A 26065-nucleotide genomic window follows, 5' to 3' on the forward strand; every position below is an offset into this window, starting at 1 on the left:
TCTGTGTGTAACTCGTTTTTTGTCGTCTTTAAACTCGAGCCGAGATAAATCCGATGACATCATCAGGTTCGGTCGCCACAGAAGAGTAAACTCCATAAAAAGTAAACCTTGATGTGTAAAATCTCCTCAAACACTCTTCAACACACAAAAAAAATTGAGTATTAATGTGTTCACCAGTTTGTTTGGTCTCGACAGGGAGAACATCCTGGTTTTAGACATCTTCTTTGAGGCTCTCAACTATGAAACTATTGAACAGAAGAAAGCGTACGAAGTGGCTGGACTTCTAGGTATGGCTTCAATTCTGTTGATGGCTCATCTTTCTCTCTTTGCTGCAGATTAATCTAACTTCTCCGTTGTTGCAGGTGATATTGGTGGTCAGATGGGGCTTTTCATTGGGGCGAGCATTCTCACTATTCTGGAGCTATTTGACTACCTTTACGAGGTGAGAAAGTGATGACATAGAACAATAATCCTGATGCATGTACACTAAGTATTAACACACTAACGTCATGTCATTTTGTCATTTCAGCAATTTAAGAGAAGCTACAAATGTTTCAATAACTATTTTATAGGCAGCTTCTTCGAGCTTTAGACTGACCACATTTAGGCTAACAAGAGGTTTCCTGTCATCATGAAATTTATGGAATATCAGGAAAAAAATTTTTTTTTAAAGTTGGGGTTTTTTGTGGCGAAGTCATGGAATTTAGTTTTTAACAGTGTAGTTTAGTTCAATTTAGTTTAATTTAAATTCCCATGAACTATTTGCTATTTAACTTTTTAAATTAACCATATTTAAGTTTGCTGAGTGGTTTTATCTCCATTACCGCTTGTCAACAATCACCTGAGTCAAGATTTTATTTTTCCTGTAGCTGCTAACGAAGGCAAACAGGCCAGGAAGATTTCAATTTTAAAAGCTTTGGCTATAAAACTTTTTCAAAGATGGGAAGAGTAGATGACAGAAAAACCCAAATGTAGAGTTTGTAAAACTACTATTGACCTATCAAAATATGGGAGAGGGAGCCTTTTGCCGCTACGCCAACAGTAAGAAGCATACCTGAGGAAATTCATTATTTTTGTTCCTGTTTAAAACTAAACATTTTGCTCAGTTTGTTGTTTAAGCACTATAGTATAGTATAGTATAGTATAGTATAGTATAGTATAGTATAGTATAGTATAGTATAGTATAGTATAGTTTTGTACTGAAAGTGCCTCTGAACTAGCAGGTAAAGCTCACAAATTGCTGGGAATTAAATAACGTGGCTGGATTTAGTCTGAACAGCATAAAGACCGAATGTTTATCTGTTTGTTATAGGTCAAAGAAGTTCAACTTTTTTTCAGTGAAATTCAGAGCAATTTACATTTGACAAATTATAAAACAGAGGCGGCTGTACATCCTCACAACAGATTTACTTCTCACAGCATTCACACTTAATGTCATTCATACTTACAATATGAAAAAGTAATTAGTAATTAGTAACATTTCAAGTTGTGTTTGGCCAATATGTTTTGTTTCCTTGTTGATACTTGGTGTTGATACTTGGTGTTGTTGTTGTTGTTGTTGTTGTTTTTGTGTGTGTTTTTTTTTTTATCCCTTCAGGTGATAAAGTACAAGTTGTGTCGCTGCTCCGATAAGAAGCACAAGCACAACAACAACAACGACCAGGGCACGGTGCTGAGCTTAGACGATGTCAAGTGTCACGTCAGTAACTTTCACTAGGCCTCTGCAGCCGTGAGCAGGGAGCCGCCGCACTCTCCTGTCTCCAGGTGGCTTCGTGGACTTTGTTCGCTGCAGTTTTCCCGGCTGCTGCAACAGCAGAGGACCTGTGTGTGTGTGTGTGTGTGTGTGTGTGTGTGTGTGTGTGTGTGTGTGTGTGTGTGTGTGTGTGTGTGTGTGTGTGTGTGTGTGTGTGTGTGTGTGTGTGTGTGTGTGTGTGTGTGTGTGTGTGTGTGAACTGTGCCTGGTGGAGGTTTTGTGTGAGCAGCGAGGTGAACACAGTCGTGTGGCCGAAGCAGGCGGACGGCCACACAGACGGCAGGGCTGCGGAAACCAGAGATCAACATGTTGTGATGAATTCAAAAACCGTTAGAATAACTGCATGGTCATATGTAAACACCTTTTCAAGACATAGTAACAGATACAGTAAAACGGAGGCACGAGTTAAACGGAGGTTCATCTTCGTTCAGTATATCAGTGACGGAGTTTTTACGTGAAATCATCAATAATTTACGGGAACTTCCTGCTCTCCACCCGCCTGCCACGTTCATCCTTTTGATATTTTGTTGACTTTCTCCTCACTTTTCACCACCTTTCCTTTTTTGTATTGTGTCAATATACTGTACTACCTCATCAGTGCTGTGAAGAATTCATGAGCTGAGCAACAAACAAAGCGGCCATTTTCATGGAGAGATTTAGGTTTAAAAAAAAAAAAATGACATTAAAGCAAACGGGATGTTTTCAGAAGATGGTTTGACGTGTCACAGTAGGACTGTTTTTATTTAGTCGCCTTAGTTTCAGGCTCCTGGTGACGTGCAGTACCTGCTGGGTTACTGTGGCACCATCATGGCTTCGTGGGATGTTCGGTAATGAAATTAGTGACCTTTGTTTTTCCTACGATGACAAGTAAAACTGTCTGCAGTGAAAAAGCTCAGGTATGGTAAATGTTTAGAGTAACACAACCACAAGTAGGAAGTCAGAAAGTCAGAGACCGACTCAATATGTTGATAACAGGAACCGCTCTCTGAGTATATTGAATTGACTTTTAAGAAGGACATTTATTGGCTTTCTGGCAGGCAGTTACATAAGAAGACTGATACCACTCTTATCTGTACGTGTGCTAAATATTAAGATACAGCCTGTCTTCATTCAGACAGGGCTGGGTTGGGCTATTCACCAGTAGCTGGAGAGAAGAGGAAGAAATATTTTGTAATTTACTCTGGTCTGCCTTTAAAAGTTCGTCAGAAGTTACCATATTTGGATGAGCTGGGCAGGATCTGGACATTATGGCCGCCCACTTATAAAGGCAGCCTGACTGCAACCAAGGCATGTCAGTCAAACCCAAAACGCCGCCAAACACAGCTCTCTTTGAGGTCTAATATCTAATTATTGATGGAAATATTTCCAGAAGAACCACAAGAACACTGATCAGAAGGAGGGAATTTAGCTCATGACACCATAATGACTTGTTGAAAAAAATGTACTGTCTTTGTATTTAATGAAAGAAGGGTATGGTTTTTGAATGAGAGTCTATTGTAGCCAGAGGTTTTTTGGAGCCAGCTCCTAGTGGCTCTCAGTGGTATTGCACGTTACAACACTTGAGCACTGGCTTCACTTTTCAGACCTGGAGGCTACGTCCATTTTTATATACAGGAGGTGGAGGAAACTGAGACTTTTGGAAACTCTGACGAGGACATTCGCTCACTGATTGGCTGTCATCAGTCACAACGTGTTCCTCCGTCACTCCTCTTTCAGCTTTAGCAAAGATTTCATGGTGATCTCACTGACCACGAGGAAATCACTGCATCAGGCCAGGAAATAGTCTGACACAAATTAATCAAACAACAAGGTTATATTTATATTCTGGAAGGCTTGGCCTGTTTCTTTATGTCTCAATGCTCACTGTAGGTTAGGTTAGGTAGTTACTTTATTAATCCCCGAGGGGGCATTTTTTAATACATACATACGTACAGACACCAGAGTGGTATTGACCTTCTCCTCTAAGTCTCTACGAGAAAGAGAAAGCACGTATTTCCCAGAATGTTGAACTTTATTATTAATATTTAAAAAAAAAAAAAAAACATACAGTGAATGAGTTAAAACAAATATTTAAACATTAAAAAAAAAGATTCACAGCAACAAAATTCAACAAACACAAACTATAAAATGAGCAAATATCTATTTTAGAAGCTGTGAAATGTATGATTTGCCTTCAAATTCAGTCACTCTAAGTGGAAACTTATATTTTGGCGAGGCTGCAACAGATTCGGATACATCAAAGGAATGTCCTCCGTGTTTACAAGCTGTTCATCACATTTAAAGGGGTTTCGCTTCTGTCGCGTCGACGTGGGGCGATCACATTACTGAAGATCAATATGCTGAATGTGTTTCTCCATCTTTAGGGCTCCGACTCGTGTGCAGCAGGCATCTTAAACGAAGTCCATCAGTTCATCTGTATTTATGTGTGCGCCTCTATCTGTGTGGTCTCACAGTGTTGCTCGATGTCAGACTCAGAAGCAGGTGAAGGGAAATGTGAAAATGCCACCCTGGAATCCCAAACAGTGTCCGTGCTATGAGTTAACGTGTTAACATGTGAGCTGTGGCTGAGCATGTTTAAGAGTTTCTGTTGTGCCAAACATCATCTGAAATCTTCCGTTGCAGTTCATCTACTCGACTCGGAAGGTCCGTGGAGGAACTGTAGAGGTGTAGTGTTACTATCAAGCACAATCATACCATCAGCTGTAATTTAATGTAAATATTGCAACGACTGTGGATAATCGTCTCAATGTATTAGCATTAGTCTGTTGGTTGTTGTACTCGTTGGATTTATTTAATATAAACTAGTTGTGTCTCAGTTCAGTTTTGTACACATGATTGTTGATGGTTTGTTTATCAAACGTATATTCATCAAAGACAACATTAATGTATGAGGCAGTTTCTTTTATTTGTGTTCTTATAGCTTTAATCACAGCAGCTTTACTCATCAGTAGAGGAAAATAAACAGACAGATTGTTGTTTGTCTGCTGCATGAGTCCTGCGCTCGCCATTTTGTTTCGTTTTTGCCTCTATTTTTTATTATATAATTCGATTTTACATATGAAAGGATAGTTGTTTTAGCCTGGTGATGTATAAACAAATAACGGACTTGACAGTCTTGCAGTTGTGATATAAAAGATTAAAAGCTAACTTTATGTAACTTTTACTCAGTTCAATGTGTCATCATTTACACGTATGCTGTGGGATAGAGGAACAGGTTTATAGGACGAATAAACGAAAAGAAAAACAGGAAGAAAAACCTCTGGCAGCAGGGAGGAAAAAGTCCCTTTAAAAAGGAAGAAACTCTCGACAGAACCAGGCTCGGAGGTTCTGCTTCGACCGTGAGAGAGAAAAGAACCGCAATAGAGATCCGAGGTCTGGTGGGGCCAGTAATAGCAGACCAGAGGCATGCGGCTCCGGGGACATGTGCTCGTGCCGTGAAAACATGATCATTTAGACAACCCCTGTGCATCTGTCAGTGCGCTGATGATCGATTTTAGAGTTGCAACTTGATGGGACATAGACAGAAGCATCGTCGGAGCTTTAGTTGACGAGTAAATTCACATTTGACCAAATTACACGCGTGTCATCAAAAACAAAGAGGATAATCCAATTAGGACATATGTGTAGCACATTAAAGTATGCCAGAGTTCATGGAGAAATACAGTCACGAGAACTTTTCAGCAAAGTAAGCTGGATGTTTTCAGTTCGTGGTTGCTCTCAAGACACCGTACTGCTGAGTGTTGTTCCTTCCCGAGGAGCCTCCTCTGTTCCAGCTCTTATGCAACAAGGTCCTCTTTTGTTTCAGTCCCACAGACCAAATAATTTCTCCCACAGTGAGCTTTGTCTGGTCGCTCCCACGACTTCAAATGTCTTGGATGCATTTTGCATGACGAAAACTCAACACGGTATACATTCTACGAGTTAAATACAGAGGGATGGAGGGCAGTTGTCAGGCCAAAAGCAAGAAGCAGAATCAGACTATAAAATGATGCCATCACAAGTAAAAGTCCTTCTTATTAAAAAGTTTGCATTAGTTATTAATTAAGTATTAGATTGTGTGCAAAATGGCTCCTTTCTTACATGCAGTAGGGTACCTATAATTATTGCTGATTCACTGATGTGTAAACAGTGCTTTAGTGTTGTAACTACTATTTCCAAATTAAGGTAGTTTTATGCACTCAGTTTCCAGTTTATTATTAAGTTATCCTGACAGGTCTTTCTAATATTTAGTCTGAATTTAATGATACTTCCAAAAACGGTTTAAAAAAAAATGAACATTAAAGTTTACAAAATGTGATTAGTTTTGACATGTTTTGAATTTGACTGCATTAGTTTGAGCAACAGTAGTCGGAAACTGAGTTTAGCTTCTGGCATGTTTTGTATGTGACTGGAGTTGTCATAATAAATGTGATCGAGTAACGTACTTAAGCACTAGATAGCATCTCTCCATCACTGATACTGACAGGAATGTTTGTGTAGGACGTTAAAACAAAATCCAATGTAGTTATTTTATTTAGGATTACGCCATTCTTTCAGAGGGCCCGCAACCACAATCGTAGTGAACATGTTCAAATTCAGACAAAAGTCTTGCATTCAAAAGTCTTATTGAGCCTAAGTCGTATTAACATCCGCAAAAGATGCTCGTGGTATCAAAACAAAGATCAGAATGGAGAATGAAATAGGGAGTGATGTATGTTAATTTTAATGCACACAAAAACCCACCAATTAACCTAAAGAAGAATTATTACATTCCAGATAATGTCAACAACAACAACAACAACAAAAAGACTAACCTTTGTAAAAGTAGATTTATGGCAGAGTTGCTGATCGCATTAGGTGTTCCTAATAAAGTGCTGTATATTTACAGATATCACAGGTCATGTTTGATTAATATGATGGATGCATTAACTTGTAACTGACGTTTATCTTTTATTTAACGTTGGGCATTTTCATCTAGAATCATATTTTACAGCTAAGAAAATAAAATGAAGCACATTTTGTGTGGAAATGTTTAACGTGTAGAAACTGTTAAATAAATGTAGTGAAGGAGGGGTGTTTTGCTAAATGCACTTATCAGATGCAGAAGAGGTTGTTGTTGTTGTTTTGTTTTTTTATCACAGTGAGCCGGAGACCTTTGCCCCGGTTACCCTGAGTCCACTGACCCCTCCCTCCTGCTGCGTGAATCAGTGACCAGACGCGGATCTCGCGGTGAGGGGCGGACCGGTGTCTCCCAGTACGACAGACCAATAAAAAACCAGAGGGCAGGAGCGCGTTGCATAACCGGACTGCAGTGAGTCAAGTCAGTGCAGGTCCAGCTCCGCTTCAGCGCTTTGCCTCTTCACAATGGCAGCTCCGAAGAAAGTCTGCATCGTGGGCTCCGGGAACTGGCAAGTTGACGCGATGAAAGTGTGGCAGGTTGACGTGTTAACTGTGCGCGTCGTTACGCGCAAACTTTAGCGTAAAAAAAAAAAGGGGGGGTGACCGGTCTGCTAACTAGCAGCGCCTCTAACCCGAGGGAAGCTCTGACTAGTAAGCAGTACTAACTCCGAGCTGAATCCCGCTCCGTTTGCAGGGACATAAAAACCTGTTTCAGCTCCGAGGAGAGTCTCGTGTAAAGAAACCGTCTTGAGTACACCGGAAAAAAAAAAAAAACGGACCACCCGTCGGTCGCGAACCGGAGTCGGTATTTCTAGCTCGCTGTCATTTAGCTGGAGTTCCGTTTGGGGTTGAAACCAAGCCTCCATTCAAACATCTGATGCGTTAACGTTATCGTGTCGACTTCAAAATCCCAAAATAATAATAAAATAAAAAAAATTCAAGCGAGATAATAAATACTTTAAATCACCTGGTTAACTCGGCTTGTAGCTCATGTTTATCAACCCAAGGACGTTTATTATATGAATAGTTTTATACACTAACTGTCAGTTAGGATTGTTGTTTTATGCCGAATTCATGTGTGCTTTAAAAGTAATTAAAAGCAGGCTTTGGGGCTTACACATCATTTCAAAGTAATCGCGCTGTTGATTTCACTTAAAAAAATCGCCCCCAAAATTCTCAATGGAGTTTGTCTCGCACCAGAGGAAAGTATATCAGCTGATCTTGTGAGCATGCGTTCCCTGTCGCCTTGCACAGAACACGGCATTGAGTCCTGTCGCCTTGCACACCGCTGCACCGCTGCACCGCTGCACCGCTGCACCGCTGCACCGCTGCACCGCTGCACCGCTGCACCGCTGCACCGCTGACCGCTGTCGAAGCTGGCTGACCGCTGCGTGGATAGTATTGAGCACCGCTGCACCGCTGCACTGCACGCTTTCTCTTGTAAATGAAATATTAAAAGTGGTACGTTTTGACAACAGGGGCTCTGCCATCGCCAAGATTGTGGGAGCCAATGCTGCCAATAATTCAAAATTTGACAACACTGTCAAAATGTGGGTGTTTGAGGAGACGGTGAATGGACGCAAACTGACTGAAATAATCAACGCCGACCATGAAAACGTGAAGTATCTTCCAGGACACGCGTTACCAGCAAACGTGGTGAGAAACGGTCGTTTTTATTACTGCATGTTGTGCCAAATGTCTATTTTTTTTTTGTCTCCTTGAGGTATTTTCTGCTGCCTTTATATAGATATCTATCTATCTATCTATCTATCTATCTATCTATCTATCTATATATATATACTATATATACTATACTATAAACTATAAAATGTGATCTTCTCTCGCTTTAAAAGCCAAACTTCACCAAAAAAAAAGCCACCAGACTAAAACCCCAGAACAGCACCCAAAAGGCAGCGAGTGTGCTCTGAACAATGGTTAAATTATTCCTACGGATACTTCGGGCCTATTCGGAGGAATGTCAGATCCTTATAAACTCAACCATACAGCAACTAAAGGCATTCAGAGAAACGGGGAAAAAACAAAACAAGTTTTGCTTCGTCCGTTACGTTCTTATTGGCACGAAAGGTATTTAAGCACGAGGCTTCCGAGTTTGTCACGGATGCACAAAAGACAACTATATTAGCGAAAAGACAAATGCGCACAAGCAGTGGTGAGAGCTGACCTAATGTTTTACAGTTTCCACAGCAGTCTGGACAAGCTTGTATCAGTTAGCAGAACAAAAGGTTTTGATATATATATAGATATAGATATAGATATATCTATACGCAAACTGACTGAAATAATCAAAAGGCAGCAGAAAATACCTCAAGGAGACAAATATATATCGATATATATAGATATATCTATATATATATCTGATGATGGGGGCCAACATCGCCAATATATAGATATATATCTTCCCCTTTGTGATATATATATATCTATATATAAAGATATATAGATATATATATATAGATGTTCTTTACTTGTCTTTGTTCTTGAGTTTATTAGTCTTTTTATAATGAATTCAACACCTGTTGTAGGAGTTTTCTGAATGCAGCAGGTTGTTGCACCAGGCTTAAATGTTCCCTGTCCCGTCTCCTCTCAGCTGGCGGTGCCGGACCTGGTGGATGCGTCCAGCGACGCAGACATTTTGATCTTTGTGATCCCGCACCAGTTCATCGGGAAAGTGTGTGAAACCATAAAGGGGAAGATAAAGAGCGACGCTCTGGGAATTTCGCTGATCAAGGTTGGACTTTGTGCTGCGATGTTATAATCAGATGTTTGACATATTCGCCTGGACTCTGGTCGTGCAGCGCGGCCTTTTCGACCCCGGACTCCGGCTCGGCGTGTTTGACGTGTAAACGCGTGCGCGTGCTTCTTTACCTCCAGGGTGTCGACGAGGGGCCCGACGGACTCAAACTCATCTCCGACGTGATCCAGGAGAAGCTCGGCATCACCATGAGCGTGCTGATGGGGGCCAACATCGCCAACGAGGTCGCCGATGAGAAGTTTTGCGAGACCACCATTGGTTAGTCTCGTTGCCGTCAGCGGGTTTATTGTGCCACCAGGGCAACACGTTGGCACTCTGATCGGGAGCTAAAACATCTAAACAAGCCAGCTTTCAGCCTCGAAACGGGAAGCGCGCTCGTTTCAGTTCAATCGTTCTGCGGGTCAAAGTTCAATCTGTGGTTTGACTTGTGCCGTCTTCACGTGCTTTACGGGATCTACTGTCAGCGAAGTGCGGAACCAAAATACCACGAGCCTCCTCTTGTTTCCATTAACATTCGTTTGGCTTGTTGAGGCCCTGGAGTGCGACACCGTTTACCTTCTTCTGCTTCCAGGCTGCAAGAATAAAAACCACGGGGCTCTCCTGAAGGACCTCATGCAGACCAACAACTTCCGAGTCACCGTCGTGGAGGAGTGCGACGTGGTGGAGATCTGTGGAGCCCTGAAGGTGAGCCCTCGGCACAAAACGCCACCCGCAATCGGCGTGTGACGTCATCCAACGAGCTAAACACGGAGCCCCATTACACCGTCACCTAAAGGCACGTAGTCAACATTATACTTAACGTCCTGGAGAAGAAAGCTGTCAAATCACAGAAAGTGACGCATAATCTGTTTCGTCTGTTAAAGAGTCATTCAGATCAGCATTTACAGGTTTACTCTGATCATCGTTCGTGAGTTAGAGAATGCTTGAGAGAGTGTGATGATTTTTAACATCTGGGTACCAAAGTTCAGAGAATTAGTCATTTTCTAGGCAAAAATGTCCAAAGCTCTTTTTTTTTTTAATTTTTTTTTATTCTGGCTTCTCAAATATGAAGGTTTGCAGATTTTCTCTCTACTGCGTCATTGGAAATGGAATATTTTGACATGTTAGAATGTTTGTAAAACAAAACAAAGCATTTGTAGAGATCACAGTGAGCTGTGGAAGGTTGTAACAAACATTTTTGCCACCGTGTTCATTTAAAAAATGAATTGGCGTAATGAGTTGCAGCTCATTCATTTTTTATTCAACTATAAATCACCACCTGAAGTAATCCAGCTATGAAACATTGGCTACCTTTACATGCACTTTATTTCATCCTAAATTAAGATTTCTGGTCGTTTACAAATGATGATTTAAAGCAACGCTCAGCCCGTTTGTTGTGACTGAGGTGTTTATTAGAACTGGGTTGTTTTTTTTAAATTATGTGGGCTTTTAAAACTGTTTTTATTTGAAATTTTAGCTCCTCGTAAATGTGGCCACCGATCAGTCTGATTGTGTGTAGATAATATTTCCTGAATGTGGCTCAGCTGCTGTAATAACTCAGTAAATGACCGCTGAGACTGATGGCGGGCGTTATAAAAGATGAAGTTCAGCGTACCAGCTTGAAGAATGCAGCTTTCAAAATGCCCCCCCCCCCAAAAAAGAGAGAACTTTAACCTCCCAATTAAATTTTGAAAGATTATTTAATTCATTCATTCGCTGATTAAATGTTGGATGTGCTAAAGATCCTGCAGGCAGTCTGCACCTGTCAAAGGACTCCCGGTACGTCTTTGTTCACTCTTTTTTTTTTTTTCCCCCTCCCTCAGAACATTGTGGCGGTCGGTGCGGGTTTCTGTGACGGTCTGGGCTTCGGGGACAACACGAAGGCCGCGGTGATCCGGCTGGGCCTGATGGAGATGATCGCCTTCGCCCGCATCTTCTGCACCGCCGGGCCCGTGTCCTCCGCGACCTTCCTGGAGAGCTGCGGCGTGGCCGACCTCATCACGACCTGCTACGGCGGCCGCAACCGCAAAGTTGCGGAGGCCTTCGTGAAGACGGGGAAGGCGAGAACTCTTTTTCTTTCTTTTTTTTTTTTTTTTTCCTTCTTAAAGCAACTCGTTCCTTTTATCGCCAAATGATTTAGATTTCCGAATTCAACCGTCCGCACGCGTTTCTTGTGTTGCGCAGTCCATCGAGGATCTGGAGAAAGAGATGCTGAACGGCCAGAAGCTGCAGGGACCCGCGACGGCGGCCGAAGTCCATCTCATCCTCAAGCACAAAAACCTGATCGACAAGTAAGTGGAGCCGCAGCGCAGCGCGCAGGTTCGAGTCGCCGTTTACGTTTGCTGGTGAAGACGCGAGTTGAGCATTAACACCTCGTCCTTCCCGCAGGTTCCCACTGTTCAACGAAGTGTATCAGATCTGTTTCCAGGGCCACCCGGTCACAGAGTTCATCAGCTGTTTGCAGAACCACCCGGAGCACATGTGACAGGGGAGGGGAAAAAAAAAAAAAACACTGACTGAGTGCCTTCTTTAAGGAAGAACATGACCACTTTTCTGCTCCAGTTCGTATAACGTGTATGTTCAGCTCTGGTTCGACCACTTTGTCTAGTTTCTGACACTATTTTGACTGAAGGATAATTGTTGGGAGACCCCCCCCCCCCCCCCCCACCCCCGTGTGAAGTGGGATAGCTCTTTTTGCCTGAGACACAGACACACACACACACACACACACATTTTCTTTTAAGCACGTTGTCAGATTTTGAATTGCAACACTAACATAGAAATGCCGACTTTACAAGACATCCGAATGAATTCAGTTTGAAGTTGATGAGGAGCGACAGCCTTTCAGTTGCTCACATTAGTAAAATGTTTGTATGGTTCTACATAATGCATTCAGATTTCCACCGGGCCGAACCCTCGGGGCAGAGAGCTATCGACAGCCGTCTGTGGAGGGATTTATTCTTATCTAACATTAATGTTGCCGTCCAGTGAACGCACGTCCATCACAAGTTATTTAATTATAGATGTAATACTTTTCTTTGTCAAGTCTTTGTATGCTTTAAGTGTCTTACATAATTCATTGACATTTCTGGCCTTGTGCTGTATGTGAACATACAGCAACTGTTTTCTACAACAACAACAACAAAAAAGCTAACGTGCCTTAAAATGCACAGTTGCGGGGGCTTGTCTTTTTGTGTAGGGGGGGGGGGTCAAACCAGAGATTTAAAGGATAATTCTGGTTTATTTAAACTTGGTGTGATTCCCATTAAAAACCCAAATTGTCTATGCTATGCAATCTATGCTAACTTCTCACTCGCCACTTTTTTTTTTTTTTTTTTTTTTTTTTTTTAAAGAGATTCGGGGGGTAAATAAAAGCAAATTTCATGGTGCCTACTATGAACTCCTGCAGCTTAACAAAACATTAAGTTCCAGATCCAACCGTTAGATCTGCAGATAGCAAAATTGTTTGTTTCAGACAGCTAACATATTATTTTGATTATTTTTTTTTTTTTGGGGGGGGGGGGGGCTTTTTCTTTTTTGCTTTTATTCTGCCTCCGCCGGGGAAATGGAGCAAGGCAATGACTTACAGCAAAGGTCCAGCCTGCCAAGAAACAAACCGTGGACTCGCCGCTTATGGCATTTGCACCCTTGCGGTATATCCCCGGACCACTTAACTATCAGGTCGCCCTTTAAAAGAAAATAAATACAGTGATGTAAGAAAAAAATAAAAAATAAATAAGCTGCAGGGAGTATGAACTGTTCGCCCTGACATTTTGTATGACTCCACTTCTCTGAACCGCCACACAGGCTGCGTACAAAGGTAGCGCGACCCACTGAACCACACCAGCGGCACTAATGTGGAAATATGCCGGGTTGAAACAAACCTGGCGTCATCCTTTAATTAAAACTCCATCCAACACGCCATTTGTTACCGTGATCCTGCCTGACCCAGTTTTCTCTCCGTTACAGCTGCGTGTTGGAAATGATCAACACTCGCCTGAATAAATGTATTCTGGTGTCAAACAAGAGGCTTGAGTCTTTTCTCTAAATGTCGCATTAGTGAGGCAACAATAAAATTGTTTTCACTGCACGGCAGCACAAGCAGGAATATCAGTGGGGAGGAGTACTGTCCGTTTTGTTATTAAAAAGCAAAATAGAATTTTAATAGTTTGCCTGCAATCATGACATGAACTTTTAAAATCGAAATATTTCTTATCAAACATTTTGATTTTTTTTTTTTTTTTTTAAGTATTTAGTACAGCTTTAAATCTTCCCACCTCTAGTAGCTCTGAGGCCGTTTTTCCTGCAGAACGTATGAACCAATTTAAGCTTTCAAACGACTGGAAACCATCAGTGGAGCAAAACTAGTTTATTACAAGTCGTGGAAACGTAGCTAGCTTTACATGAGTGCAGTTAACGGCAGTAAACAGTAATGCAGCTACCGACATTCACTGTGGACCTGTGGTAGACATCGATGTCTGGAAATTTAGAAATAATCGACTCGACGTCAACAACTTAAATAAATGCGGAAAGAAAAAACAACAAAAAAATGTAAACAAAAAGGGGAAAGATGAGACTAACCAAAGACGCCGAGCTGGTTTTGCTCGTCCAGGACTCCTTAAGACTATCGCAGTATAAATGCTTCGAAGATAAACCGCACTACAGCGTCTATTTATCCTTAACAACCAAGAGGCCCTTGGTCCCAGGCAGAGGAGGCGTAGAGAGCAGGTAACTAGTAAAAAAAAAAAAAAGCAATAATGCAGTGGAAGCAGAGCGGGATTACAATCATAATGGTTCCAAGAATGAGCGCTGGTAGACAATCCTTCCTGTTCCTCGTCTCTGCCGTGTTCGGTTACCATCTTTGGTTTCTGTCCTGTGAACACGACTCGGCGTTGGTGTTGCTCTGTTCCGTTCTTGCTTCTCAGTTCATTCCTCTTACCATAAGACCTAATTGATGGAGACATGGCTCATAAGACGACTATTTGTTCACAAAAAAAATATCCCCTTTCTTTTTGCGTTTGGTTTTTAAAAAGGACTTTGTCCCGCTGTTTAGATTAAGCTTTGAAAAGTTGCTGTGAATGTATGAAGAATTGATGATGGCCTCGACAACTGCGGCATAAACATGGGTTACACTGTAAATTCATAATTCTCATTTGAATGTTTGATGACCAGGCTCCAGGGAGTAATAGCTATACCTGAGAGTATTTTTTTTTTTCTAAACATCTTCTTTCTTCTCGGTGGATGCACACAGTGGAAACGCCTCCTTCCTCACAGATACCTCAGTACTGGAAGGTCGACGCTTCACTTGCCCTGCTGCACCTCCTCCTCCTCCTCCTCCTCCTCCTCCTATCCTACCTCTGCTCCTCCCTCATCTCACCGCAATTCACAGTCTGTGCGGGTTCACCCATTTGTAAGTGCCTTCGTAGTGAAACCCGACTCTCTTTGCGAGGTCGTCGGCTGCTGCGGGACCGCGGCTGAGAAGAGAAGAGACAAACGTCAACCCTCGGTAGGAAACTGGTTCTCATGTTGAGGGCAGACCGAAGGGCGCGTCTTACCTTCCGTATCTGTAAGGAATAGGCTGCGGCTTCTCTTTGTCTATGTGATGAAGAAGAGGGGTGAAGATCCTCCATGCTTCCCTTAGTTCGTCGCTGCAGATGGCAACAATTCAACGCAGAGGGAACGTCAGGTCAAATACAAAAGATGTGCCGATTTTGCAACTCCTGCTTCTGTCACGCTGAAGCAGAGACAAGATGCACTATGGCGCCATCTAGTGACGCTCGTGCAACATGGAAACTCGACTGACCGGTTTACTTTACAAGCAGAGAGATGCGAACCAACGGTGGCGGAAACAAAAGACAGACCTGCGTACAAAGTGCATCTGACTCCCACAGAAGACGTCCAGGATGAGACGTTCGTAAGCGTCCGGAAGCTTCACGTCCTGAAAACCAACCGTTTTAAATTAGAAAAGCAGGGAAGAGAAGAAGAATATGTGATAATTAAACTGCTTAAGAGCTCAATTTTGGGTTTTAGAGCTGAAATAATAGAAACTATTTCAGTGTAGTTCAAAATAAAAACAAAAATAATTTGCAGCTTCAGCACCTGCGACGGGACAATTTAATGCTTATTTATTGTTGTCCAGGTTAACAGAGGCTCATCAAACGAGGCTCTAAAGAATAATTACCTCGACATTTTACAGGTGAAACCGATGAACTGAGAAAATAATGAGCAGATTCGTCCCTAGTTGTGGCACAAACACGGCCCGGATAAATTCGTGTTGAACCTGCCTTGTATCTGCTCTTGTAGGTGAGGTCCAGCTCCGTTTCCTCGGGGCTGAAGTAAACGCCGGGCTTCTTGCTCATCATCTTGGCGTAGACGGCCTCGTTGGGCTGCACGCGCACCACCAGCTCGTTCCTGCGACACTGATTTCCAAAAATGTCTCCTGGGACATCCGTGAACTGCAGCCGCACCTCAGCTTTCCTCTCATTCAGAGCTTTTCCACAGCGGAGGATGAAAGGGACTCCTGAGGAGGACATTTTTTTTTAAATTTTTTTTTTTAACGCATTTTCAGTGCACGATCAAAGAGCTCGCAAATGTGTGGGGATATTGAAATGTAGTCGTTTTATTTAAAAGAGGGGAGTGTGTTTACCATCCCAGCGTTCATTGTGCACGTAGAGCACCACCGTGGCGAAGGTGGCCTGAGTGGACCCTTTAGGTACCGTGGGATCATCAAGATAACCCAGTTTGGCGTCTCCCTCGCCCTCTGGATCGCCCTCGTACTGACCCAGAACCACATCTGACATGGACACCGGCGCAATAGACTTCAGCACCTTCACCTGCGAGAGGGATCGGATGATAAAGAGAGCAGACGACCTTCATTTTTCCTCACACGCGAGCCTGAACACGCTGAACAATCACTTGTGTCCGTCGCCTTGGAGCCGTTTCAGAGAGCGACCACTTCCTACCTTTTCATCCCTGACGTCGTCCGAGCTGGTGGAAGCCGGCTTCTCCATGGCAACCAGGCAGAGCATCTGGAGCAAGTGGTTCTGCATGACATCTCTGATCATGGCAAAGGGAACAGGCGGCCACACAAAAGACAGAGAGGAGACTGTGATGGCTGTGATGGCGTTAATCAGAACTAGAAGTGATCGTGGTGCGTCACTGAAGGGTTTTACGTATTTTTGTGCACAGTAGTACGAGAACATCTGCAATTTCAACATGGACTTAAGTAGAGCGCACATCCAATTTTGGGTCCAATAATGGAATTCAGCAACAAAGAGCCTTGACATTTTTCAGAAAGACTCCGTCAACGAAGCAAAGAGATGGGCGAGGTGGTTTGAGTGACATTTGTGTGGATTTGGCTCCCTGCGACCTCTTTCTGTTGTCTAAAAATTTGAGGTGCGCTCTTGCTCACGTTTCAGGTTTCATGTTTCATGTTCAAATTGCACATTTGGATGCGGCCGTGGTGACAAAAGCATTCAATTTCAACATTCAAATGCAAAGATAAACTTTAGGAATTTGTGTTGGGTTTTTTTTTCTTACCGAATGATGCCGAAATCATCAAAGTAGCCTCCTCGTCCCTGAGTGCCGAACGGTTCTTTAAAGGTGAGAACAACGCAGGCCACACTGTCCCTGTTCCAGATAGGCCCGAAGATTCGGTTCCCAAACCTGCAATGAACATCACATAATATGGTCTCTGCTCAGCAGCACACGCAGCGCGACCGGACAGCTGTTCATGACAACAGGCACAAACATTTATCTTCAGTTTTGTTCCTGGTTAGAAGCCAATTTATATTTATATTGTGTCATATTCACAGGCTGAAACTGAAGTGTTGCGTAATTCAAATGACCTTAAACAAACAGATTATTATTTGAGCATGAAATTAAAAAGCAAAAGCTGTCAGTCCACAGAAGTGCTTGAAATAGACACATAAACAATGCTAACAGTTATATATTCAGACTGATCAGACTGTTAAACTGGAGTAAAGCTGACTGGATTCAAATGTCTTCTCTATTTTGACAATCAGAATCTTTACGAAACATCATATCATAAAAGAATTGCAACCAAAAGAGGTTTTCCTACCGGAGCACCATGAGGTTCTGCACCATCTCTTTGCCCAGATAGTGATCTATTCGATAGATCTGCTCCTCGGTGAAGAGGGAGGAGAGGTGGCTGGACAGCGCCTCAGAGCTCTGAAGGTCACGTCCAAACGGCTTCTCCACGATCACCCTGTTCCAGCCCCTAAACAAAAACAAACAAACAAACAAACAAACACACGATTTATTTAAAATATTACACGACAAAGAGAAGCAGCAACCTGAGAATGTGTAATGTATTTATTACTATGGTAGCTTGAAAAATGACCGATACGATTAATCAATTACCATAATAGTTGCAGATAATTGTTCTGTTGATCAGTTAGCTAGTTTATAGTTAACCGTTTCAGCTCTGCTTAACCATGGTACTGGTGCTGGTCATTTTACGTGACGTAAAATCTATAATCCCATTTTATTGTAAGATTCATCTTCACATCAGTGGAGCTTTAGTGGTGCGTTCACGAGCAACTCGGAAATTGACATCCTCCAAGTGGGAAAAACGTGTCCGAGAGCTCAGAGAAGCAGGTTTGACATCACTTGATGTGGCAGCGAGAAGAAATGCTCTGAAAACAAGGTGAAATAGCCACGTTTGGTAAACCTAGCCTCCCTAGTGCTCTGGCTGTGATAAAGGTTAAAGACAGAAATAGAAAAGAACAGTGAACAAATAATGTGGTCCTCCTCAGCTCCATTTTGTGCCCGTGTTGGTTGAAATGGATGATGATGTTTGTCACTTCTCTGTATTCTGACAGCAGACACAGAGCTCATTTTCGGGGGGGGGGCGGCATGAAAGCCTTTTTGTGAACGCTCAACTCAATAGGGACGTTCCCCAATTGGAACTTTCTCCAATTCCCAGCTGCCTGAAGGCACAATGAGACACGCTGCTGCCTGCACAGATGGACGTCTGTGTGTTTACAGTCGTTCAGACACAGCAGGACGCCAGCGGCGCAAACAAACCACTCAGTGTGATGCATCGACAGCTAAAGAGAGACAGCGTGGACTGACTTTGTGCTTATGCAGTGGTGCCTGATGTTCTTGGTGACGTCGTGGTAGACGGTGGGCGGCAGAGCCAGGTAGAAGAGTCGGTTGGCCTCGGGTCCTCCGGGCAGAGACTTGATGTGCCTGTCGAGTTTGGAGAAGGAAACCTCGTCTACGTATTTCCCACTGATGTACGTGTTCCTGCCGAAGAAGGCCGCCAGCCGCTCTGCTTCTGTATCCGCCACCTGAGGGTGCAAACATGTTCAGATATCAAGCTTGAACTAGTAAGTATAAAACGAAACCGGCCAGATGCCCGGAGGACTTCTGCACAACACGCATGAAGAGGAACTGAGGAGTTTTCTTCTAAACAAGCTGATGTTATTTCTATCGAGTTCTAACAAATGTGTCTAATGCGTTTCCTTACTTCCATTCAAATATTTAAAATCCAGTCTGGTTTGCCTTTGTTGGTGTAGTACAACATATATCTGCCTGTTGATGGAGATCTATTTTTCTGACGGTAGGTAATTAGTCAAAAAAAAAAAAATGGAAAAATGAAAGAAGGATGACAACTTAGTCCTGAAGTTTTAATTTGGGGCAGAAAAAGCCAATTAAATTAAAAATGGGTTTATTAATTATATATTTTTTGGAATTTATGTACAGTACACTACAGTACTCATGTTTGTTTCTGCACATTTGATGGCTGTGATTTCAATGCTACTATCTTCTGTATCATATCCGAGCAGAGGCCCACCGTGACGTCACCAACTGGTTTGTGAACCAACATCGATTTGGAGCCAGAAGCGATTATATTTGAACTAAACTGCATCCCAGGCATGTCAATCAAACTAGGCACCCCCCAAACAAACATCACTTGGACGACTAATTTCTCATTAATATGGGAATAATTTTTATAAGGACCACCAGAGCACTGATCAGAAGGAGTGATTCCAGAGAATGACACCATAACGACTTGTGGAGAAAATTTGTTGACTTTGTATTTCATTAGAGAAGTTAATGCTTTTTGAATGTGATTCTATGAGAGCAAGAGGTTTTTATAGTGGCCGTATTGCACTAAGGCACTTCCACACCAGCTTCACTTTTAAGACTTAGAGTCTACATACTTTATTTTTTTATATACAATATGATCCTTAATGTCTCAACCTCCCATCAATAAAAAAAAAAAAAAAAAACAATCTCAAACTTCCAGTTTTACCTTCAGGTATGGCATGCAGGCGGTCTGGATGGCATCGACTGTCAGCTCAGAGCGAGCAAAGCCCACAAAAAAGGTCTGCTCAGGGAGGAGGCCGTCTCTGAACAACCACCTGGAGAGAACATCCGGATCAGATTACAGGAGTCATTCATCCGCCTCGGTCATGATACTGATGTAACATACTGTCGCCGAGGTTCACTCACCAGAGAGTTGGGTAGATTTTTTTCTTAGCCAGATCCCCCTACGGGTGCAAACATATAATCAGAAACATGACTTCACCTTTAAAATACATGTTAGGCACACGACAATTAAGTGTTATTTAAGAGCCACCGTGCTGTTGATTCTGACCTCTGCAAAACTGGTGGTCACAAAAGTCTTAATACGCTGCAGCTCTGCAGGCGTGTTGCAACAGGTAAGTAGGCAGTTTTGGCTTGTTCAATAATTACCCAACTGCAGTAATGCCACTGGATTCGTGTACCAACCACCAAGAGCCAAAAGACTGCCCTGCTGCTGCCTAATGAAATCATTCTGAAGAACCTGCGGTGAACCTGTGGTGGCTTAACTGTACTTTTATACTGAGTTTCAACACTGTCCTCTAGTTAAAGGCCTCGTCACAGCCTGGTAACCTCTGTGAAAGCAGAAATCAAGAATAACCTGAAACATCGATAAAAGCATGAAAAAAAAATGTATACACACCAAACCATTAGAGGTCAATTTGATTTAAAAGTAACTCCCATAAGAGTACACTGTTGGCCTAAAACATAACCTGACGAGCAGAGCTGCTGCTCATCTACCTTTAAGACACTCCTCAACGTGGAACCCGGTTACTTTGTTTAAGGTTGTGTTCAAAATAATACATCTTTAAAGAAATCACACTTTGATTAGGACGCTAAGAAACATCAAAAGTCCCGATCAGACCAAAGGAGACGCAACTTCTCTAAATGACAAAAATGTCTCCAACTCAAAGAGTCAGTCCTCTCTTTCATATTATCACAAAGCTGAACGTCAGTAACGACTGACTTAGTAGTTGCGAGTATATGTTTGAAGATATGGTGTGACTAGAAGCGATTAACATGATAGCCCTGTTTGAAAAAAGTAGTTTGCACACCCACACACACACAAAAAAAAAAGCCTCTCCCTAGATCTGCAGCTCACACTGAAAGAGAAATGCTGACACTCAGTGACACTGCAAAAATCAGCAGCAGCGCAACTCTCCCCTACAAAGACAGTGTGAGAGAAAGAAGGACACAGCCACTGGATTACTACAGCCTGACTACACAGCTCAAAAATTAAAACTATTCTAGCTTTTCCCCCCACATTTGATGTCCACATTGATGAAAATCATGTCTTTAAAAATGATAATAGGGGAACATGTCCTTTTGAGGAATGACTCTTTTTCATTCGCAAATAATGCGAACTGGGGAACAATGACACGTTTGGACAGACTGAAGCTCCGGTAGAAAACGAGAAAGCAACTGAAATATGAGGCGTTACAGGAAGAAGGAAACAAACCTAAAAAGTGTCTAAATGCCCGGAATAGTTTTAGTTCCTGAACTCAACACCTGAACAGTGTGAGGAAATACTACGCAGTGACAAGGGAAATTTGAATGGCTCTTAAATCAACTTATTAATTGTAGTAGTTAAAGTCAATTACTTAGATTATGTTAAGACATGTGCCTAAATGTTTTTGAGGGACAATCAAACTGTATTTTTTAATATCACTGCTAAGAACTGTACTGTGCTTGTTCAGACAATACGTTCTCAAACAATGAACAAACCAGACACATTTAATTTTGTTAAATAAACAAACAGAATCACTGGTACTGTCTTGAAATGATTAAGAATGAGGAACTTTGAGGTTTGTTACTGCCTCAGTTTGAGGCTTTTGAAACTTGAGTGGTGTTTGTTTGCGTAACGCTGGTGAAATCTGTTTCAACATTTCCCTAATCACCTCGTGCAATTATTGCAGTAGTTTGGAAAGATTTCAGCACACGTTCTTCAAAGTTAGGGTCAACAAGTGGCCTGCCGTGTAAATGTGCCCGAAATATTAATAAATGGGAAATAAACTTAATGATCATTTTGTAATTTTGTGTGATAATGCTCCAGACCTTTAGCACTTTCATTTAGTTTGTGCTGTTCCCGTTTTTAAGGCTTTACTTATACAATCACTGTGGGTACTCTCACCGACGCTCCCATGATGATGAAGACATGAACATCAGATTGACGAAACTCTACATCCTCATGCAGCTCCTTCCTCAGCTCGCCAAACACCTCCGAGCGAGAGAGGGGGATCTTGTTCATTTTCTCTAAAAAGAAAACACAGTTGGAGAAAATTAGTGTTCCTTTACACATTAAATCAAGTACGAGGAAGTCAAAAACAGACTGTACTCAACCCAAGAGGAATTTACCTACGTCACTAAGACGGCATAACAGTGAGTGTCTAAAACATAAATGAACTACCAAACACTCGGCTGGTGGACGTACTGTCCCGCATGCTGCAACAAATAACGAGGACTATAGAAAACTACGTTTTGGAAAGTTTACAAGGCATCTACAGGAATGTGCAAATGTTTTAGGTACTAAAGTAAAGTATGTTTTTTTTTTGTTTTTTTTATTAAATAAAGCCAGGGGCTTTAAATTTATTAATTACTTCATACAAAAAGCAGCGAGCCTTTACAACAGGGTCAGGGAGGCTGAGGAACTTGCCACTTGTTTGTGGATTTAGACGCTCTCAAATGTTTGTCTCAAATGTCTTGATGTAATCTCAGACTGACGTGGGATCAGAGCTAAGTGGGGGCCGCACCATCTGCTGCAGGACTCGTTCTTCTTCTTGAGGCTGAAGAAAGTTGATTGTGTTGGTGTGTTTGGGGTCTTTCTGCGGAATAAATTTAGAACCGATCAGACGGAAGAAGAGTCTAAAATTTTTTGCACTGCACTGTTGGACAGTTTTGCTGACCTTTGCATGCTGTACAACTTTAGATGCATTTTTCCTGCCATTCCAGGCAGCCATGGATTTAAGTTTATTTCTGTAAGATACGAGTCAGTTAACAACCCAATAAAGACCGCAGTGGACTTTAGCCAGTCCTTTAGTAAAAAGAAAAATGTTCAAAGAAAATTTTGAAGTGCTCGCTGCTGACAGGATCACCCAACAGTTTGAATACACCTACTCATTTGAGGTTTATCTCATAGATATAAATTTAAAAATAAACATACAAAAATACATATATATATATTTGCTATTTTCTAACATCCACATGATTAAATAATACATTCATTTAGTAAGCAAAAAGTATAAAACAAAGTCAAAGTTCATATTTTCAATTCTTCAAAGTAGCCCTCTGTTGCTTTCATTGCAGCTTTGCGCACTTTTCTAACAGTTATTCTCTTCTTCCTATTGGTCTTCCTCAGCAGTGGTTTCTTTGAAGGCCTGATTAATAATCTCCTCACAAAGGTTGATGCCGAGATGCGCCTTCTACATGAACTCTAGGAAGCATTGATGTGGGCTTTCATCCGAGGTGCCATTAATTTCTGAGGCTAGAAACTCTTCTGAATCTACAGCAGAGGCAACTCTTGGTCTTCCTTTCCTGGTTGTTCTGCCTGGAACCCAGTTTCATCACACTGTTTGATGTTTTTTTTTTTTTTATGACTTCACCTGAAGAAACTTTCAAAAGTTGTTCATAACTTAGCTTTCTGCCATAATATGAGCAGGGCTACTTACTGTATAGCAACACAAACACATTCAGAGGGCAAAAAGTTGCAGCCGTTAACCTTTGACGAGGCCCACCTGTTGCTTGAAACCCATTTCAGGTGACTACATCATGACGGTAATGCCAACAGTGGGCACTTTCAGGTGTAAAATATAATGCATTTTTTTCTTTGCTTACACTTTTTTGCCTCACCGTGTTGTCCAATTTGCATTATTTTATAGTTTTGATGTCTTCAGCATTGTCCTACAAGGAACAATATGCTGGTGGTAGCACCTAAAGGACTAGAAAGAGCCTAAAAGACTAATTATGAAGGCAACATCAAAGGTATTCTAGTAATCCAGACTGATTAATAGACAATTGTATTTTTTTGGGGGGGGGATGCTAGAAACAACAGCAAATGAAAGACAAACATGCATAAAAAAAATAAAGCAGCATTGTCTGAAAGTTAGTCAGCTGTCATGTGCATAGGAATTACAAATGAGTGTAAAGAGGTAAAACAAAAAAAAAAAAACACTGGGTCAGGGCGTTTACCTTCTCCTCCATTATTTATCTTTCAAAGATAATAAGCATTTGAGAGAAAACACAAGCTCAGCCAATCAGGAAGCCCAAACAGGAAGTACTATTTTGTGCAGTAATTTCATCGGTAATTTCTTCATTTCCTTGCAGAACTTCTCTGGAAACGTTCAGGACTAACGACAAAACACGAGTATTGTACTGTAGCTGGTTTTACATACACGTCACCCAGAACATAAACACAACTCTGCACGTGGATTTCAGCGAGATGGGTCACTACTGCTCCCAGAAATAGCCTCACATACATAGCAAACTGTAATTATATTAGTCAAATCCTCCACCAAATCCCGTATTTAGAGGGCTATAAACCCGTCCGCTGAACGCCGGCATCAAAGCTGAATGCATTCCGCCAAACAGTTTAAAGACAGCGCGGGGTTTTGACAACCGGCGGCTCAACGCTCGTGTTTTCGTGTAAAAAAAAAAAAAAAAAAAAAAAAAAAAAAAGCACACAAACATGTTGTTGTGACAAGAAACGACAAAAAAAACAAACAAAAAACTGCCGCTTGCGGCTAGCACGCGTCACCTAGCTTACACCTAGCTAACGTGCACACCGCTTTCAAAAAAAAAACAACAACAAACAAACAAAACCACAAAAAAAAAACGCGGTGAATTAACACAACTGCTACTCACAAGTTCGTTAAGGTTGACGATAACCTGGCGGTTTCAACCCCCGAGCAGCGTTTACGCAAACTAACAGCGAGCCCGCAGCTGGTTGCGTATTTGCACGTCCTGCCTACTTCCCTGTTGAGGTGACAAAGCAAAATTGAGAGATTTTATTGGTTTGGGAGAAACTCACCAGCGCTCGCTCGAGATCCCATCACTGTCGGCTACAGTGACGTCACTGACTCTGCAGAGGAGGGGGGCGTGGTTTAACTGTACAACCCCCCCCTCCCCCCCCCCCTCTCTCTCTCTCTCCCCAACACGCGCGCGCACACGCATTCCTATGTCCATCCTTTTCGAGGACATTACGTTGGACGCGCTGAAGACTAACCCTCACCGTAACTCTCAACATGACCTTAAACTAAAAACCTTTTTTCTTTTTTTTTTAACCCTTAAGTTTTCACTCATTGTTAATATTTCTGTCCCCAAAAGAGTCCCCCCACAATGTCGCTGTATAAACTGATGGATGTCCCTCACAACACAAGTGACACTCCCCAGCGTGAAAAACTGGACAGGTGAAATACACTTCGGGGAAACAAGTAAATCATTGCCTTTATTGTGAAAATTATACAGTTTTGCAGTTACTAACTTCAAAAAAATAATAATAATAAATAAAAAAAATTATAGGCTAAATATCTTTAAAGGATGTGTTCTCATGTATTTATTTCAAGCCTATTTTAAAGGATAGGGCTGTTGACATTTCTGCTGTTGTCAACAAATCCCATCACTAGAGCATTGAAAAGCCTTAAGACTAACTGAGTCCAAACAACTCACTGGGCTGCCTGCCTTTTGAGGGCGTGTTGCTTCAGACTGTTACACATGAAATACGATCAAAATTAAAACTGTAAGCAGTGATGTATGGGCCCTCCCTTGTGTTACCTGTGCAGGTGTGTTTTAAAGCTGAATATCACGTTTTATATTTGTACACTGAGAGCTCATCACACTCCTGGTTTTATACACCTTAGTTTGAACTGTGACCTCTGGTGCTGACTTGTCGATGACCCATAATCCACCTGAAAATCTACCTGCAGCATTACAGGAAGGATTTTAACTGACTTCCTGTGTTCCTTTACATCCCGTGCTCTTAATTTGGAAAAACAATGTTTGTACCTGATTTGCCCCTTTTATTGTTTAATTAATGTTGCAGTTGTGTAAATATATTTCTGTGACACACTAATCCCTTGGAAAATAGAGGACAAACTGTTTTCTATCTGATTTTATCTGTTTGCTGAGAAAACATCTATTACTACTTAAAGTACTTACTTAAAGTAACGTAGCAACAAAGTAACAAAACATTGGTACCAGTAACGCAAAGTAACGCAAAGTAACGAAAAGTAACAAAAAGTAACGAAAAGTAACGCAAACACGCTACGAACAGATCGGGTCCAGTGTACATCCAGGACATGGTCCAACCTTACATCCCAGCCCGCTCCCTCCGCTCTGCTTCTACCAGTCGGCTTGTT

General features: G+C 41.9%; 3 protein-coding genes across 4 annotated transcripts in view; 2 read left to right on the forward strand and 1 right to left on the reverse strand.

The window, feature by feature from the left end:
• LOC138635452 (acid-sensing ion channel 1-like) overlaps positions 1 to 4916 on the forward strand; it is a 48603-nt gene extending 43687 nt beyond the window's left edge. For both annotated transcript variants that reach the window (XM_069722922.1, XM_069722923.1), the window contains 3 exons: positions 196 to 287; positions 363 to 442; positions 1598 to 4916. In XM_069722922.1, the coding sequence (XP_069579023.1) occupies positions 196 to 287; positions 363 to 442; positions 1598 to 1717 (292 nt within the window). In that variant the 3' untranslated portion in view covers positions 1718 to 4916. The remainder of the gene's footprint in view (positions 1 to 195; positions 288 to 362; positions 443 to 1597) is intronic.
• Positions 4917 to 7025: 2109 nt separating this feature from the next.
• LOC138635468 (glycerol-3-phosphate dehydrogenase [NAD(+)], cytoplasmic) lies at positions 7026 to 13409 on the forward strand. Its single transcript, XM_069722955.1, has 8 exons — positions 7026 to 7140; positions 8110 to 8287; positions 9240 to 9380; positions 9524 to 9662; positions 9976 to 10088; positions 11207 to 11443; positions 11568 to 11674; positions 11772 to 13409. The coding sequence occupies exons 1-8, from the start codon at positions 7097 to 7099 to the stop codon at positions 11866 to 11868; spliced, it is 1056 nt and encodes a 351-aa protein (XP_069579056.1). The 5' UTR covers positions 7026 to 7096; the 3' UTR covers positions 11869 to 13409.
• On the reverse strand, positions 12116 to 24696 carry LOC138635467 (glucose-6-phosphate 1-dehydrogenase). Its single transcript, XM_069722954.1, has 13 exons — positions 24573 to 24696; positions 21847 to 21968; positions 19866 to 19903; positions 19666 to 19774; positions 18480 to 18697; positions 17464 to 17622; positions 16923 to 17048; positions 16346 to 16439; positions 16030 to 16216; positions 15668 to 15903; positions 15245 to 15321; positions 14939 to 15031; positions 12116 to 14857 (listed from the first exon to the last, which is right to left on the reverse strand). The coding sequence occupies exons 2-13, from the start codon at positions 21961 to 21963 to the stop codon at positions 14767 to 14769; spliced, it is 1545 nt and encodes a 514-aa protein (XP_069579055.1). The 5' UTR covers positions 21964 to 21968; positions 24573 to 24696; the 3' UTR covers positions 12116 to 14766.
• Positions 24697 to 26065: the final 1369 nt, after the last annotated feature.

Source organism: Brachyistius frenatus, unplaced genomic scaffold (assembly GCF_029030835.1).
Source record: "Brachyistius frenatus isolate BFR_SWC_R1_liver_20210118 unplaced genomic scaffold, ASM2903083v1 Contig_309, whole genome shotgun sequence".
Taxonomy (NCBI): Eukaryota; Metazoa; Chordata; class Actinopteri; family Embiotocidae; genus Brachyistius; species Brachyistius frenatus.

What these genes read in the sequence shown, in the direction of transcription:
- LOC138635468 (XM_069722955.1), top strand. Translation starts at nt 7,097, where the DNA reads ATGGCAGCTCCGAAGAAAGTCTGCATCGTGGGCTCCGGGAACTG. An exon ending in GTTTTGCGAGACCACCATTG is followed by an intron (nt 9,663 to 9,975) that starts GTTAGTCTCGTT and finishes TTCTGCTTCCAG; the next exon opens with GCTGCAAGAATAAAAACCAC. An exon ending in CACAAAAACCTGATCGACAA is followed by an intron (nt 11,675 to 11,771) that starts GTAAGTGGAGCC and finishes TCCTTCCCGCAG; the next exon opens with GTTCCCACTGTTCAACGAAG.
- LOC138635467 (XM_069722954.1), bottom strand. Translation starts at nt 21,963, where the DNA reads ATGAACAAGATCCCCCTCTCTCGCTCGGAGGTGTTTGGCGAGCTGAGG. An exon ending in ACGACGTCAGGGATGAAAAG is followed by an intron (nt 16,217 to 16,345) that starts GTAGGAAGTGGT and finishes TCCCTCTCGCAG; the next exon opens with GTGAAGGTGCTGAAGTCTAT. An exon ending in CCTACAAGAGCAGATACAAG is followed by an intron (nt 15,322 to 15,667) that starts GCAGGTTCAACA and finishes GTTGGTTTTCAG; the next exon opens with GACGTGAAGCTTCCGGACGC.